The sequence below is a fragment of the Rhamphochromis longiceps genome, linkage group LG8 (genome assembly GCF_057381845.1).
Source record: "Rhamphochromis longiceps isolate RC_006_pf linkage group LG8, R_longiceps_female_GT1.1, whole genome shotgun sequence".
NCBI lineage: Eukaryota > Metazoa > Chordata > Actinopteri > Cichliformes > Cichlidae > Rhamphochromis > Rhamphochromis longiceps.
Window position 1 is genome coordinate 4,053,506 of NC_140564.1, and position 18,016 is coordinate 4,071,521.

Consider the following 18,016-nt stretch of genomic DNA (forward strand, 5'->3'; position numbering starts at 1 on the left):
GAGACTTTGTAGCACTTTCTTTCCTACAAATGCAAAACATGCAATCAATTTTTGAATCCACATCTGTCGGTTCATGGTGTTTTTGTGCTATATCTTTACAGAGAACCGACATGTTGATATGTCTAAAATGGACCTAAGCAACAGATCTTGCCTCCATTTTAGCTGACACTACTGACACCTGACCCCTCTCCTCAAAGACTTACCCATCCCGCCATTTACTGATGCTGCGCTCATACTGGCCCCTTCATAGAGACACCAATAGGCTCTTGTCAGAAGTGCTTTCTGAACATCTAGGGCTTTGGCTCAGTAATGGTGCAAAGAATGTGAAGGAAGTGACACCACATGTGCCTAAGGACCATACACTGCTGCCATAGCATGGCCACACCCATTTAAACCCAAAGCTGGATGAGGCACATTACTGGCGTGTGACCGGATCCCTTCAAATCAGCCTTCTACATCTGACATGGAAGCTACTGAGCTGTTTTGTTTGGTATAAAACTTTGTTTAAATTCACTTGATGTTCTAATGGCCTTTATCACTACCAGCATCACCATCTAGTCACTGTACTCTGCTGTATATCTTACTGGCCTTCATCTCCTCATAGAGACATGAAGAAGAAATTTGGGGGATGATTTTAAATAACATTGATAAATATTTTGTGTAGTTTAGATTTGTGATTTGTTGTAGGAAAGCCCATTTCTACCTGCAAAAACATGTTGTGTCCAAAATTATAAAGTGTTAAATTAACAAGTTGCTGTAACAAAAACTTGACAAATTCTTGAGACACTGAAACGCAGAGGAAACGCGCGTTTCAGTCTGAATTAGGTGACACTATTTTAATTCGTTTGGGGTTCTTTGTTGGTTTTGTTTGTTTATACAACATTGATGTAACACAAATCATGCGTTTTCACTTCATGCATAGTCTTTATATTTTTTCATGTCTTAACTTTTTAAATTTATATCGACAAAGTTGGCATGATTTTAACTTTTAGTGGGTTTTTTTTTTATGTTAATGAGCTTCCATGCTATTCAGAAAATCAGTGGAACATGTTCAGTAATGCCTGAGATGATTGATGTGTGTGCGTGTGTTATTTTGACTTATCATTTAATTAGCATTACACATTCTTTACACCACGCATAGGTACTGATGCACTACTGCAATTTTTGTGCATGTTCTGATTTTAATATTTTGCTTTTGCAGGTAATAAATACTGTAATTTAGGAATGTAATTATAAACTATTGTGCTGAAATATTTTTAATATATAAATGACTCTTTACCTGTGGATCTGTTGTAACTGGGGTTGGCTGCTATTTAGATCACACAAGGAAATATTTTGGTACTATCTCTCACAATGCTGGGTGTTTTAGCATCAGTCTAGAATCTATTTTTGTAGTGAAAGAACGCTAATTTTTTTTAAATAACTTTACACTACAGTTTTCTAGGATAAAATTGTTTTTTCAAAGAATGACTGTCTGGCTCTTTTTTTTCTGCACAGTATCTCCATTTTTTTTTTTTTTTTTAACATTGCAGCATAGTCATTTTGTGCTATGCAATACTTGATTGTGAGTGTCCCCAAGTCTTCAAGTCTATGTGTGCTTGGTTCAGAGACCACATGTCAACTCAGAACCCATTATTTGACCCTCATGAACTGCCAAAGCTCAGTACTCCTTTTTGGTATCGTTTCCTCTAAAAAGCCTAGCTACAGTGTTATGTACTTGCAGAGCATAACTATCTCTGGTAAAATCTATACAATAAAGGAGGAATCAGCTGTCCTGCGTGATCCAAGTGTTGATAATAATAAAAACTTTATCTATAAAGCACTTTCAAACAAAGTGCTGAACAAGTATTTGAAGATAAAAATATATATATACAAATAATAAAAACAATACAGTTTAAAAACTGATAAAGCAAAAGGGAAAAGCAATAAGAACCAGGAAAAACTTGAGGCATAGAATTAATACATGTAGGACAGGGGGAACAAGTTTAACACTTGGATTTGAAAACCACAAAGCATGCCTGCCTAATATCTTGAGCGAGGTTGTTCCACAAAAAAAAAAAAAAAAAAAGCAGGCTCCCTAGTAGTTTTTCTTCTGGTTTTAGGAACCTTTAGAAGGCCAGTATCCTGAGATCGGAGAGCACAGGATGGAACATAGAGGTACAAAAGGTCAGAGAGATATGAAGGCGCCAAACCATTTAATACCTTGTAGGTGAGCAACAGGACCTTAGAATCTGCTTAAATCTGGCAAGGCAACCAGTGAAGAGATTTCAGTACTGGATAATGTGCTCAAAATTCCCAGTTTTGGTTAAAATGTGAGCATCTGCATTTTGTACCATCTGTAAACCTCTAAAACTTTTCTTCCGTAACCCAGTAGGGAGAGCATTACAGTAATCAAGCACAAAGGCACAAATTCATGGACAACAATCTCTGCACTGCCAAGTGATAAAACTTGTCTGATTTATTCCTTAGGTGATAAAAGACAGTCTTTGTTGTCTCTTTTACATGAGACTTGAAGGAGAGCTCTACCAAGCCACACGCCCAAGTTTTTTACCTTTAAATTTTAAACTGCTGGCTAAGGGTAAACATAAATTCAGTAAAATTATCATTCACATCGGCAGTAATGACACCTGGTTATGTCAATCGAAGGTCACTGAAATTATTACTGAATTGGTGCTTAACTTTGCCAAAACAATGTCGTACTCTGTAGTTTGTTTAGCCGCATGTCCTCCTTAAATTGCTGGCTGTCTAAGTGGTGTCCCCAAAACGATGTGGGCTTTATAGATACTTGAGAAACTTTCTGGAGGAAACCTGGTTTTGTTAGGAGACACGGCATGCATCCCACTTTGGATGGAGCAGCTCTCATTTCTAGAAATCTGGCCAAATTTATTAAAGCCCCCAAAACGTGACTATCCAGAGTTGGGACCAGGAAGCAGAGTTTCAGTCTTACACGCCTCTCTGCAGCTTCACACCTCCTGTTATCCCCTCAAAACCCCATCCACTTAGAAACTGTCAGCTCCCAAACAGACTTACTTAACTTAAATGTGAAACCAGCAAAATACGACTTAAACATTAAAAAAAATCACAAACCTGGTTACAGCAGGATCATTATGTTAGCTTAAATGAATCAACATCCCCGAGTCATACTAACTGTCAGAATCGTTGAAGCACAGGCTGAGGGGTGGTTTGGCAGTGGTTTGAACTCACCTCTCTGACATCGCTCACAGAGTAGTCTCTCACATTCAATTGTACATTTCTGAAGCCCCTGGAACCCCCCACTTGTTGTAGGTCAAGCAAGCTGGTTATGGGTCCACATTTACTGGACCCATAATAGCATCTTAGGTTGGAACAATTTCTGTCACCAGCACTGTTTAAAATCGTGTTTGTCTCCTTCAGCCATCTGACACCTCGGATCTGTCTTCAGGTATTGCTGTTTATAATTACTTAGTATTCAGAAAAGGCTCTCTCTCCCACCTCATTGTCCCTACGATTGTGCAGTAGATTTGCTTTCAGGTGCTTCGCTTACTCAGTGATCACTGATCAGGATTCTCCAGTGTGACAACCAAGACCAAGGTATCGGTCCACCTAACCATCTTTTTGTACCTTCCAAGTAATACACGGTGCCCAGACCACCAGGTATACCTGCCACCCTGGTAAGAACTGCACCATCTCTTTTCTCCAGTGCCTGTTCTGGTCCCATCTTTAAGGATGTCAAAGACTACCTGTCTCCATGTCCTGCCTGCATGTCCTGAACACCACTTGAAGTGTGTGTAAGACAGGTAGAGGGAGGAAGTACTGGTCAGCCCGAGTTTCCCTCTGATCCCTCCCTTTCCTCTGATATGTCGGGTTTAGAAAAGTAAGTAAGTAATCACAGCAGTTGTAGGCTTGGGTTCAGTCTCTGGCTGGGGTCTGGAGCAACCCTGGAAGAAACCCTGCTTCCTCATGGAAGTCTAAGAAGATTGGACAAGGACTGCAAGTCACCTCATCCTTAGTCTATAGCCAAGGAGGATGCTGACTGACATCACCAGGTTGCTGGTCCAGGTCCAGGGCCTGGTCCAGCAAGAAGGAGAACAACTAGTCTGAGGTGATGGAGACTCCTGGTGTTTGGCTCCTGCATATATACATTATTCATTTCTTGGGTGCTGCTACAGATTCCCAGTAGCTTGTCAGTATTGTTTGGCTGATCAACTGAAATGCAGACTGCAGCATTGCCAGCCCCCCTCTGTTTTAAGTAAGAGTCATTGTGTCCCATCAGCTGTTCAATTTAATATTAAATTTAATTGTGCGATTATATACATTACAATACAAACCTTACACTATTAATAAAAGGCCAACATTTTGCATTTAAGTAATCATTTTACCTTAAAATGACATGAAAACACAATTTCTAACTGATTATTACATATAACAAACAGGTTAATAATGTATAACAACAGTGAATAATCATGAATTATGACTTTGTAAAATCTTTGAGATAAAATATCTGTTTTCTCTATAACTTACTGGGACATGCAACAGCTGAAATTCTGTAATTTCATAATGGAATGTCGGATTAATTCCATCCTGGGTAGGTTCCTCTACACGTATAGCACGTAGAGGAACCTGTTTCTCACCGTGCTCTTTCTCATCCTGTCCATCAGCTCATATTGTTAATGTAACCCAGATGGAAAAAACACAATTAGATGACACAAAAGATAAAAGAAGAGACAGTATTTATTTTCTTTATTTTACTTGTTTACCTCAAGTGTTACAGTTCCTATCGCAATCGAATGCACTGCTCAGTTCACCCCACATGGTGTTGCCTCAACTGGGAGGTGAGGTGAAGGCATGTGATTCTCCTGGGTTTCTTTCTGATCTCAGCCATGGTAGTGAAGGCAACTACTGAAAAGAAGACCTAGAAACACAGAGAACAAAAAGGGGAAAACCCAGAGTTAAACTGTGGGACAAGAAAAAAACAGAAAGCCAGCCTACTTACCTACTGGAAGCCTGGAGCTGAGTGAGTGAATGAAGGAGAGAACTAATGTCAAAAACTTGAAGATTCTTACCGTCCTTGTCCATGCTAATGCTAGCACAGGCTTACCACTTACTATCCAGCTGGAGAGCTGCTGCTGTTCTGATACTGGTGTGTTCGGCTTTGAAACACAAAGCAACTGTGAGAAACATTTTCCTGTAGCTGCTCTGAAGCTATTTTTCCTGTCGGTTCACTGTGTGCTAAAGAGAGTAGTGGTAATATTAAAGTTATGAGAGTGAACTAAAGTGGATAATTGTTACGGTCCTGGGCCGTTTGACTACTCCCAGCTGTGTTTCCCTACTGTTTCTTCCCTCGTTATCCCTCTATGTATTTAAGCCTTTTGTCCTTCTCTGTGTGTTGCTGGTTTGTCTGCTTATCATCCATGTCATTTCTCCAAGTAAAAGATGAATAAAAGGATCCGTAACTCAAAATTTCAAGTTTTTCCTAAATTTTGAAGTAATAACTCGAAATTTCAAGAAAATAACGCAAAACTTTAACTTATGGATCCAGCTTTTAGTCTGAGACCTGTTTTTTTCCCCCTGAGACCTGATGAATGTTTGCCTGACACCTGAGACCTGACATTTTTTTGTCTGAGACCTGACGACTTTCTTCCTGAGACCTGAGGGTGTTGTAAAAATGGTCGACCGTGGCTCAAGAGTTGGGAGTTCGCCTTGTAATCGGAAGGTTGCCGGTTCGAGCCCCGGCTCGGACAGTCTCGGTCGTTGTGTCCTTGGGCAAGACACTTCACCTATTGGTGTTGGCCAGAAGGGCCGATGGCGCGATCTGGCAGCCTCGCTTCTGTCAGTCTGCCCCAGGGCAGCTGTGGCTGCAACTGTAGCTTGCCTCCACCAGTGTGTGAATGGGTGGATGACTGGGTGTGTAAACCGCTTTGGGGTCCCTAGGGGGGACTAGTAAAAGCGCTATACAAATATAGACCATTTATGTTCCATGTCTCCACTCAGGTTTTTGGCTCCTTTGTATTACTTTTGCATGGTGATGGTCAAACAAAGCTTTCTGAAGCATTAAAGCTTGTGTTGAAGCATTAAAGCTTGTGTTGAAGCATTAAAGCTTGTGTTGAAGCTTCATTACTTGAAGCTTTTCAACACAGTCATCTCTGGGGACATCTGGTGGCCAAAAATATAAAGAACAGCTTGAAGCTACAAATTAAAGTGTACTGCTTCATTATGACTGCCCACTCCACAGAGTGGAGTTCACAATCCGGTCTGATGTTGGGCCATCTTTGTGTTGCTTTGAAAATGTAATTTTTGGGGGTGAAAAATTATGTTTAATTGCTTAACAAAAAAATTTGATCAATAAACATTCCTTGTTTAAACATGGGCCATGATTTGGTCTTTCTTTGCTTTGACTCCTTGATGTTGGTAAATACAATAGATGAAAAATACATATAATATACATATAATAATGTACAACACATTATGGAGTGTGCTTCTGTTGTGAGGTCCTGCCTCAAGGTAGTTATGCAATTAACAGCTGGAAAGTGTTTTTATAAATAATATTATATTAGGCCAATTTTCTTATACACATTTTTAAACCTGGGCGTAGAACTGATTGTGAACTGGAAAGGGGAAATGCTTATGAACTTGTAAAGTAAAAACATTTACTTTACTTGCATGCATTTAAGGATATGCATGCAAGTAATTTGTTCTGCTATGCGATGGCTGAGTCTGTTTGTTTTCTTGGAGATAATTTCTCCTGCCTAAGAGAAAATCCTCTCACATGGAACAGAAGAGGCTGGAGTGCACAGAAACTGAGACGCAAGTTGGTAGAGATGCAGGTATACGGTCGTCCTGGGTCCTACATACTATCACCTAAAAAGAACAAATAAATTAAATTGCTGCACATTTTGTAGGATAACATTTTAAGATTATTTTAAAAATAAAATTATTTAATGACATGTATATTATGAAAAGCAAATGTTTTGTTAAGACATTTTAAGTTTTTTAATTTTTCAGATAAAATAAACACACGCAAAATGAAGGCAAAAGTTAAGTCTCAGTTAAGTTGGTTATCTGTGTCTGCACTTGGGTCCTATTTCTCTCCACAATAATTGTGCAGTGTTTCCGAACAGTGTCTTTTATTTTATGCTGATTTAAATATAAAAGAGTGAGTCTTTTTATTTTCCTGTTGCCAGTTTAATGATGCTAATTTAAAAAAATCAGATGAAGAGAGTAAAATAATGTTCTATTTTGTAATATGCAAATTATTGAAAGAATTTATTTCATTTCTACTGTGAGTCTAACGTAACTGGGGGTAATTTTTGGTGCAGACCTATAGTGTTAGAGAAATTAAGCTCGATACTTTGATACCTCTAAACCGAACTCAGCATGTGTACTTTGTTGTTTTATTTGCACATGGTTTTGATGTGGCTGTGATGTATGAAATTTTGAATGTTAATGGTTACTCACCATCAGTATTACTGAAAAGAGAAATATGTGAGTACTTGAATGTTTAGTTCTCATATTTCATGCATGTTGTACAGCTAAGATATCTTACATCTTGATGCAATATTTTGATATTTAATTTAAACTTTAAATAGTTCTTAATATGATAATAGACCTGGGTTATAGGTTAGGTGTTTAGAGAGAACAGGAAAGTCCGAGGACCAGGACGAGCTTCTGGTCATAACAGATGTTGAGTCAACCACTTTGAGGAAAATCACCATGAAGAAGATGCACACGTACACACTCACACATATGTTCACACTGCACTTACAAAGATCAGGAAGTGAAGTCAGGTGTTACCGAAACAATTCTTTAAAGGCCCTAACGGACACTTTTATTTCATTTAAGTGTGCACACTATTCATGTTATTTCTGATAATTAGAGTCAATTTGATTATTTTGTATTCTTTCTGTACAGATTAGACAATCTTTTTTATGCATTGTAACAATATAAGAGTTGCTACTCAACAGTTATTCTTGTGTCTGAGTCATTATTGCTGCTCAACACTTTGGCTCCTTACGAACTTATTACTAGCCCAAGTAGTTACTGTGCTGTAGTTCACTTTTATATCTCTAAAACTGCATTGAGCACTTGAAACAGCACTTCTCACCTTTCCTCCCAACCATTTAGCAGATGTCCATATGAATGGCAGCACAGTGCTCTGATCAGCCAGGTAGAACTAAATAATTCAGAAGGCCTTCTGTGTTTGTGTGGCTGCACTTTACTGCAAGCAGTTCAACTTTGTCATTGTTGTGTCACAGGCATACAATGTTGTTGGGTGTATATTACATATGTGGCTCTCTGCCCTTGGTTTAATTTTAGTGGGTGGGATATTTGTGTGTCAGCTCTCCTCCTGAGCACAGCACATATTTCGATCAGTAACACTAGTTCTTGAGGAAAAGCGAGAGGACTTTGCGGCCCCCCCAGCTATGCCTTGGTTTCATCTGAGAAGCCTGGTAAGCTATATTACACTGAAATGAGCTCTGTGCTTTTACCCCCAGGGACACTGGGTATAGAGCCACATCTAGGCTGAAGGCGCAGACAAAATCTGCTGTTTACTGTTACTGTCATCAAACTTGGAAAAGATTTATAGCCTCTTTGAATGGACTTTCCTTCCTTGTGTGTTATCCTTATCCTGAAGATTAATTCTAGCCCACAAAGTTAGCTCAGGAATGTCAAGTAAGTCGAAAGGATCAGGGACTTAAATCCTGAAATATGGTCTCAATAGTGAAAGATGAAGTCAAGGACCTGGTTTCACTCAATTTGACAGCTATGTTACTCGATAATCTAGTCATCTATATTTATTTAATTTTTTAGATTTTGATTTAATGTGTAAGGCTTTACCTCTTACCTTTCTTTTTGCAGTCTCAATTTTCCAAATGAAAACTTTAATGACAAAAAAACCATTTTGTTTTTATACTTTGTAGGTTAGTTCAACTCTGAAGAACTGATTGCATACTACAACTTGAATCCCAAGCTAGAACGGATTCCATGAAACAGAAGACAAAGACAAAAACAAACAAAATTCTATGAATAAATGTGAGACAGAATAGTTCTAAAACAAGTCAGTCTCCTCAAGAAAGAAAATGGATTTTATTAACACTAAAGGATGGAAAGTCCAATGAAACTAAAAGAAATGTAAGAATGAAAGCAGTTCAAAGCAGAAGAGGCTCCAATGAAATGGAGCATCATACAGAGGAAGAAAATAAAAAAACAGGACATGGAAAATTGCATGCACAACACAAGAACGATAATGACTTTACAGGTGGGAAAAAAAAGATGACCAAACATTCACCAAAAGTATTCCCAGCCATTCAAAATAGGATTAATAATGGGTTCCACACTAAGCCTGAGAAAGAGAGGGTATGCAGGGAGCTCAATGGAGGCATCAGTACACGAAATTAGTAATAATGAGGAGGCGGAGGAACAGAGTAGCGATGACGAGCCAGTTAAGATGCAGGCTAGTGAGGAAAGTAGTGAGCGATCTGAGGTGTTGAATACTCAAAGAGATACAGAACAGTCAGCAAAAAAACAATTAGACAAGGACGAAGGTGAATCCACCAGAAGTGAGTCTAAGGACCAAGAAGAAAAAGAGGGGAGAAAAGAAGAGGAACAAAAACAAGAAGAAGACGAGCAGGGAGGTTATCTATGTGAAACTATCAACCATGACAGATTTGCAGACAAGAAGATAACCTGGGGGGAAAGGTCTAAAAAACCAACTGCTGATAAAGTCGTCAGACAACACAGAAACACTCCCGCAAAGCCTGCTCAAGGATTGAAATACAAGATGTTTAAAAAGACAAAGGATCAGCAGGCTGCAAAGACAGAAAAACAACGGGCCAAAGCAGAGAAGCTAAGGTTGGAAAAGGAAGCCAAGGAAGAAAAGGAGAAGAAAAAGAAGCCACAAAAAGAGTACAAATCTCGTTCCACAACAGAAGGGGTTCAGCCTCCAAAGGGTATTTCTCTTATCAGGACTGACCCAGCAAAAAGTGAGACCCAGTTAACAAATAAAGTAAAAAATATCAGAGGGAGAGATTCTTCCGTAGAAGTTGATCTAATCATGCTTCCCAAAGCCAGAATTGAAGAACTCAAAACCATTCTGGATCCAGAAGAGCAGCAGGGCCAGAGTGTCATTAACAGGAAGTCACGGATGTTGCTCTTGGGGAAAGTCAAGACATTATCTCTCCAACGCAAAGCAACCACGATTTTGGCAAAGCCTGATAAAGAAGAAACAGTTACACGCACAACTGATGGGGGGTTCAATAATTTTAATGACCATTTGATCGCACGGGAAAAGGGTATGAAGAGTTTGTGCAGGCTGTCTGGCTGGATTCAAAAGAAAATGCCACAGGGGTTAAACTGGAGAAAAAATCTTTCTGCTTGGACTAAAGCAATTGGGATTTCTCGCTGGCTCTCAATTCAAGCCATAAACCAAAAACATGGCCTAAGAAAATCTAAGGGGAATATTTTCAAACAAAAGATGGCTGTAGGAGTTGCCAGTAAAGCCAACCTGGCTAACAGGAAAAGCAAGAGCTCCACTGAGAACAAAATTGTTGAAGAGAGAGCAACCTTCCAGGGTACGGACAAGGAAGGAACAGAAGAAACAGTCCTAGGTGGGGAGAAAGTTGTAGAAGCCAGATATGCTGTTGTACTCCCGACAATGAATAAACTAAGCAAGGAAAATATAACAGAAGCACCTAAGGCAGATCTTCAAACTTCTACTCCAGCAATTCTACCAGCAGAAGCCACAACCCCAGAGCTCAGACCTCCAAAGCCAGGTGTCAAGTCTGTGCTCCCTGTCAAACCAGATCTAAATGTCGTAAAGTGCATCAAGAAACCCTTGTCTGGAGGATTAACATCAGTTCAACATGAGCCTAAAAGCAGTTCTGGACTCAATGAGTCCACCGCTGAAGACAGAAACAGCAAAGGCAATCAAGATAGAGTCAATATGTTCGAAGCTGCAAGAGGGAAGGTGAACACCTCTCAAATCAACATAACCAAGATGTCCTTGTCACTGGGTGGTCCAACACAGGCCTCAGGACAAGAAGAACAAAGAGGTAGTTTAGCTTCAATGCCCACTTCTGCCACTCGACCATTTCCAAATGGAGAGTCCAGTGCAGAGAGATCAGGTGTTCGGTCTTTGTGTGAAGAAGAAGCAGACAAGGAAGTAGCTCATCTGATGGGTGAGGGGAGAATATGTTCTATCTCCAAACCAAAGGTACATTGGACTGGGAACCCACGGATGAGTGGAAAGCCTCAGGTAGGGGTTACATTTTTGTTAGTGGACTTTTAAACAAGCATTGTTTAATATGTGGCTAGAAAATGTGAAATACATTTATTTAGGTATTAAAGGCTTTTTGTAAGGCCAAGATTTACATTTGGATAAAACAAATAAGGGAAAATTTTTCATACATAAATAGATGTGTAGCTAACTGTAACTGTAGCCTGTAATCACGTTGATGCTAAGATGGTTAACATGTGTAAAATCTTGGTAAACTAACAATTAAGGGAGTGCTATCATTGCACGCAGCAACAATAGCACTCAATATGTGTACTTCTCTCAAGCTATGCTCAAGACAATACATCTTTCAAGCTTAGTTGTCAATCTTTTTCTGTGTGGGCTCAGGACTGGTTGTGCGCTGAGAACATGTTGCCCCATCAGACAGTGGAGAAGCTAACCAAATGGACAGTCTATGAGGATGAAGGCCAAGCCCGGCCCATCCCATCCCACAATGGCAGGGAATGCTGGGAATCAGAAGATCCCAACCAGGAGATGCTAGAGAGTCGACTAGTGAACATACAGGTATTGATACTCTGTTTTAGTATAAAACTATAAATCACTTCATGACAGCAATATTTAAATGCTACTATTAGTTTGAAAGGGGGAGAAGGCATTGGGATTAATAAGAATTTAGCATTTCCAATTCGATTATCGATATTCCTTAATATACTACACAGAGCAGTTTTCTTTAAAGTAATGCAGTAAGTTATGAGGTGCCTTAAGGGACATTATTACTGAAACGCTCTCACACACACTACTGAAATTTTAGCTCTCACACACACTACTGAAACGCTCTCACACACACAACTGAAACGCTCTCACACACACTACTGAAACGCTCTCACACACACTACTGAAACGCTCTCACACACACTACTGAAATTTTAGCTCTCACACACACTACTGAAATTTTAGCTCTCACACACACTACTGAAACGCTCTCACACACACTACTGAAACGCTCTCACACACACTACTGAAATTTTAGCTCTCACACACACAACTGAAACGCTCTCACACACACTACTGAAACGCTCTCACACACACTACTGAAATTTTAGCTCTCACACACACTACTGAAACGCTCTCACACACACAACTGAAACGCTCTCACACACACTACTGAAACGCTCTCACACACACTACTGAAACCAGAGGCATTTCTGCTGAACAGGAAGTTGTTTCCTGACAAGGAAACTGATGGAAAAAGTGGTATATTTCAAAACACTACAAGGATTTCTACTCAGCAACCTGCTAGTACAGCAGTCCCCAACCTTTTTTGCTAAAATTTCAGTAGTGTGTGTGAGAGCGTTTCAGTAGTGTGTGTGAGAGCGTTTCAGTAGTGTGTGTGAGAGCTAAAATTTCAGTAGTGTGTGTGAGAGCGTTTCAGTAGTGTGTGTGAGAGCGTTTCAGTTGTGTGTGTGAGAGCTAAAATTTCAGTAGTGTGTGTGAGAGCGTTTCAGTAGTGTGTGTGAGAGCGTTTCAGTTGTGTGTGTGAGAGCTAAAATTTCAGTAGTGTGTGTGAGAGCTAAAATTTCAGTAGTGTGTGTGAGAGCGTTTCAGTAGTGTGTGTGAGAGCGTTTCAGTAGTGTGTGTGAGAGCTAAAATTTCAGTAGTGTGTGTGAGAGCGTTTCAGTAATAATGTCCCTTACGGCACCTCATAGTAAGTTACTCAATTTCTTGCTGGAGAAATTCATTTGTTATACTACTCATTAAATAACTTTCATGTTACTGTGTAAAATGACCTGAAATGCATGCATGTCTTATAATTACCATTTAACAATATAAACCTAAGGCTACAGTCCCACGCATCACCACAAATCTCTATGCTAAACTTTCTCTTAGTATTTATATATGAACAAAAAAACCAGACAACACAAAGCAAAAATGAAAACCAGAGCAAATAGACTTTAAAATGATCAGTGATTCTACTTTAGAAACATGATCAGGTATAAACAGAGGCTGCATCTTGACTGGTCATCTGTTTAAGTTCAGGGTCTGGCTGCAGAGCTGAGGTCAGCATTCACTCAACTTTAACTGAACTCTGGGTTCTTGGCTAGCTTAGCATTAACATGCTCTCTGTGCTGATGCTTGCAAGGAAGTGAAGTTGTGTTAGCAACATAATGCAGTTGTTTCTGTCCTGAATATGGTTTTTACTTTACCATTGAACCCTTGTCTTTAGGGCAATAAAAATAAAAGTCATTTCCACATCCACACTGCAGACTGCACCACTGTTTTCCTCCTCCAACCCAACTAAAATCATCTGTTTGTAATGCGAGTGCAAGTAGAACTGATAAGCAGGATCGATAGGCATGCTAACTAACAATTCCAAGGAACTGGACTGCTGGGAATCAGTTCTCTACGAGAACCGAAACATCAGTTTCATGATCATTGATATACAAATTGACAGGACTATTAAACAATGATCAAGAATATCCTTCACAGAGAACTAGAGAATGGATGTAGTTAGGGCACTAGCTCTAATCATTAGGCAGCTATGCTATTTATAAGCCTGGGGAAATCTGCAGTAAGCTGAGACTGAAGAAATCACTTGTATGAGTGATGAAATACTTCTACCACTAAAACCGCTGTCCAAATGAACAGTCTTTCCGTCCACACCGACACAGCATTTTTACTCAAGGAAAATTGAGCTTATCAAAACGCTCTCCAATGGGAATAAATTTGAAAACGCCGTTTTCATGTCGCAGTGTGGACTGTGAAAACTGAGGTTTTCGAAAATGATGATGCATTTTAGTCGTATGATGCAGTCATATGACCAATTCAACTAAGATGGCGGACGGCATTGTTTAGCAGTTGTTTTGTTTGCCATCAGTTTGTATCAATTTATGCTCCAGATAGCTTTTCTTCAAAGAAGATGGAGTGTTTACTCAGAGCTGTTGTTCAGTGGTGGAACGAGACGACAATTGTGTTTCATTTTGTTGCGACGTTTCAAAGAGCCGGAAAGTAAATAAACGACCGACGGTCGAATCGTCTTATGTTTCACGCATAGGAATGTAAGCGTTTTCAGTGTGAATGAACAACTCTTTGGAAACAACTGAAAATGATGGAGCCACTTTTCATATCCTCCCTGGTGAATTTGATGTGTTGGTCCACCGAGTTAATGTGATGTGGTGAATTGATTTTCACCCAGGTGCCATCCACACACCTGAACTAATGACTTTGGTAGGATAGCAAAGCCCTCTTTTCATCTTCTTCCATGTATAAATTGGCCACAATGGGTGAAACTAGGGAACCCATGGCACACCCAAGTTTCTGCCTGTAGTATGATTGTAGTAAGATTAGGGGAAACCTGCAGTCAGCTGAGACTGAAGAAGTCACTTGGATGAGTGATGAAACATTTCTCCCACTGAAAACGCTACGGCCAGATGGACAGAATCAACTTTTGGGGATTTACTTACCTGGGTGATTGAGCATGCATCAAGATGCATAGAAACCTATTATACAAATGCATATCCTAACACTTGAATGAGTACTGATCATTTAGGCACAATTTATATTGGGCAATTTTCTCATTTAAAAAGCTTCCTGTGAATACAAATAATTTATTTTTTAATAAAGTGGGAGTTTTCGTCTTCTAAATAAACAGAATAACTCATCACCCCTCTACTAGAAAACATAGATTTACCCATTACAGACAAGACACAATAGCACCACCATGATGGTTTAAATAAGCTGAGAAATAAAAGACTTGCTGCTGGTGGATTTATTGCCTGCTCTTTGTATATACAATAGACCTTATAACACACAGCATCACACTGTCATGAGGTTGCAGCCTCATAACACTCTTCCATTCGAGCAAACTGAATTTTTTGCCTGCTGTGGAAAGCTTTTGAAAATACTTGACCAAAACAAATCACACTTTAAACCAGACCTTCCCAAAGTGTGGGGCCCGCCCCCTAGGGGGGGCGGAGAGCCATTGCAGGGGGGGCGTGGGATGAAAAGGGGGGAAAACAAAAAAACAACGCTTGTACACTGCTAGCACGGGGCGCCCACACAAATGCAAAGCAGGAGATGAAGCATCGCTGAATATGTTTCCAAACCAACTTCATTTTAAGCCAAAGACTAGAAAATATGGTGAAGCATATCTGCCCTTTGGCTTCACCTGCACAAATGCCAAGGTAGGTCTCCCCTGCAGAATTGGTTTTCCCTGCATAGGGAGCAGCGCTGGGCTGTTCAAATCACAGACAAACAGTATCCTATATTCTTGATTTTTAGTTCACAAACACTTGTTGTAATGACTAACTACTCCTGACATTTTGGAGATGTTAGCTCTGTATACAGCGGGATATAAATAATATCAGGTTGATCTTGCCACGATTTTTCCCCAGTTCAAATCACGGACAAACAGTCTCCCACAGTTGTTTATGTTTTTAAACCTATTTTGCACAGAGAGGCATTTTTTGAAAAATGTATTGATAGCAATGTTGAATATTACACAGGAAAAAAACAACTACACGTAAAATAATCACACCGTGACACCTCTGCCTTTGTAAATGGAGGGACAGTAACTGCGTGTGAAAATGTAAGCGTGTAAAACCTGCACACAGTCAGATTAACAGTATTTGGTCTCTATCTGCTATTCTGCAATTAATCTCATGTAAACAATAACGTGGCGCACAGCGTGACGTGAAAAAATGCACATACCTTTGACGTTGCATGATGAACTCTGTATTCCTCGTCCACACGTAAACGCAAAAAAGGAGTTTTAAAAAAATCTCAGTTTTCGGTGATTCAAAACGCTGTTTATGTGTAGACGAAACAACTGCGTTTTCAAAAATACCCGTGTAGGTGTGGACGTAGCGTAAAAGAGTAAGTAGTTTATTTTATTACTACCTGTAATTTATTGCAGTTTACTATTTGCTTAATTGTTTACTACATGTTTGAGGTGTGAAATAAACCGCAATGGAGCAAAATATGGGTGTGTGGTTGGAGGATGTGTTTGTGCACGCGCAGGGGTGGGGGTTTGTAAAACAAAGGGGGGCCCAGCAAAAAAAGTTTGGGAACTACTGCTTTAAACCATCAAGGCCTCTAGAGCAGATCCTTGCCCTTTCTGACAAGCTTCATTCAATGTTAGCCAGACTGCAAGATGCCTGTGGAGATGAGGTGGGGGTTTGAGCTGTCTGCTTTTACAGGTGATGATCCCCGGCAGCCAGAGTGCTATAGAGGTGGATGAGGTGGACGATCTGTCCCAACTGGAGTGAGTACAGACACAGACACACACACTCACGCACGCACTCTTTATATTTTAAATTGTGCATAGTTTCAACCTTTCTGTCTAACGGTTATAGAGAGGTGTGTGAGAGTTCTGTGCTTCTGAATTTGAAGAAGAGGTTTCATCGTGACTGGATTTATGTAAGTTTAAATGATTTTGAGTCTTTCTTACTCAGTTCATATGAAAAAAGGTCGTAATTTATTATATATAATCAGCATTTTAAACTGCACATCAGAACAAGCTTTCAATAAAAAAATTATGTCATTACTTTGTGGAATAAACATATATATCATCTATTTTGTATTATGTATTATAGTTTTAAATATGATAACGATAACAACAAATTGTAAATTGTGTTTTTCCTAATGATTACCAAATGTTGGTGTGGTTATGGTTAAAACCCTTCATTCCAAAACAACAATTACTGTAAATATTAGTTTCTGTTTCACAATAGCGATCAAAAGTAATGTTCATAAATTTAATAGTAATTTTTTAGCATTTACAATTTCTAATGTACATCACTAACAACTTTACAAATACCATCCACATTATGACTTTTAGTTTTGAGTTCTCAGGGGTGACTTCTCACGAGTGAGTAATTTATCTACATTATATAGGCCTGGTCCGTAAACCACCTGCGGCAGTGAAGCATCCAGCTGCCCTATGAGCAGGAGATTTGGGGTAATGGGGTCAGGATTAGTACTATCCGAAGATGCTTAACCAAGAGGTTTCACATTAAGGATCCCTTATACTTCAATGAGAGCCGTGCGGAGGACTTCTTCTGTCACACTCTGATCCTTCAGGATGACCTGGAATGCAGCCTTAACTGACCTTATCTCCCTTTCCCAGGCTCTTCCAAAATGGGGTGCATGCGGTGGATTATAATGAAAGGTTATCCTCTGCTTTGCCAGCTGTCCCTGAAGAATGGGCGTCATTATAGAGAAAACTTCCTCTAACTCTCGAGCCCCACCTCGGAAATTAGTGTCATGATCCGACCATATCTCGAATGGTGTACCCCGATGGGAGACAAATCTTCGCACGGCCATGTGGAAAGCGTCTGAGTCCAGACTTGGCAGCAAAACCAGGTGTACACATTGGGTGGTTAGGCACTTGAAGATGATGCCCCAGTGCTTCTCCTGCCTCCGGATATCTTGATGGTGTAGGTACCAAAGCAATCGACTCCAGTTGACCAAAAAGCAGGTTTGTGGATCCGGAGTCTCACTGTGGGCAAATCAGCCATTTTGGTGGGAACAGGCCTCCCCCGCCATTTCTGGCACTCTACACATTGTCTTTGATGTCTCCGGATTACTTGTCAACCTCTGATGATCCAATAAGTGCGCTGTATCTCTGCAAAGACATGCTCTGGACCGGGGTGAAACAGAATTGTGTCGAAGTATTGGACAAGGAGCTTAGTTACCGGGTGTTCTGGAGGTAGCCCAATAGGGTGTATGGTGTCCAGACCTTCAGCACATCTCAGGTGCCCTCCAACCCTTATCAGGCCAGTAACCAGATGTTACGTTCCCCTGAGGGGT

The 18,016-nt window shown here is 40.0% G+C and overlaps 2 protein-coding genes across 4 annotated transcripts in view; both read left to right on the top strand.

Moving 5' to 3' along the window:
* LOC146662925 (LLGL scribble cell polarity complex component 2-like) overlaps positions 1-1,469 on the top strand; it is a 50,067-nt gene extending 48,598 nt beyond the window's left edge. For all 3 annotated transcript variants that reach the window (XM_085415501.1, XM_085415503.1, XM_085415502.1), the window contains one exon: positions 102-1,469. The gene's annotated coding sequence lies outside the window, so the exon portion shown is untranslated. The remainder of the gene's footprint in view (positions 1-101) is intronic.
* A 7,832-nt stretch (positions 1,470-9,301) lies between these two features.
* Positions 9,302-16,473, top strand: LOC146662926 (uncharacterized). Its single transcript, XM_085417335.1, has 3 exons — positions 9,302-11,230; positions 11,597-11,773; positions 16,405-16,473. Exons 1-3 carry the CDS (start codon positions 9,302-9,304, stop codon positions 16,471-16,473), a joined length of 2,175 nt encoding a protein of 724 aa, XP_085273461.1.
* The last annotated feature ends 1,543 nt before the right edge of the window (positions 16,474-18,016 follow it).

Coding starts and splice junctions, on each gene's coding strand:
- LOC146662926 (XM_085417335.1), top strand. CDS start 9,302: ATGGGTTCCACACTAAGCCTGAGAAAGAGAGGGTATGCAGGGAGCTCA. Junction 11,231..11,596: donor GGATGAGTGGAAAGCCTCAG/GTAGGGGTTACA, acceptor GTGTGGGCTCAG/GACTGGTTGTGCGCTGAGAA. Junction 11,774..16,404: donor GTCGACTAGTGAACATACAG/GTATTGATACTC, acceptor CTGCTTTTACAG/GTGATGATCCCCGGCAGCCA.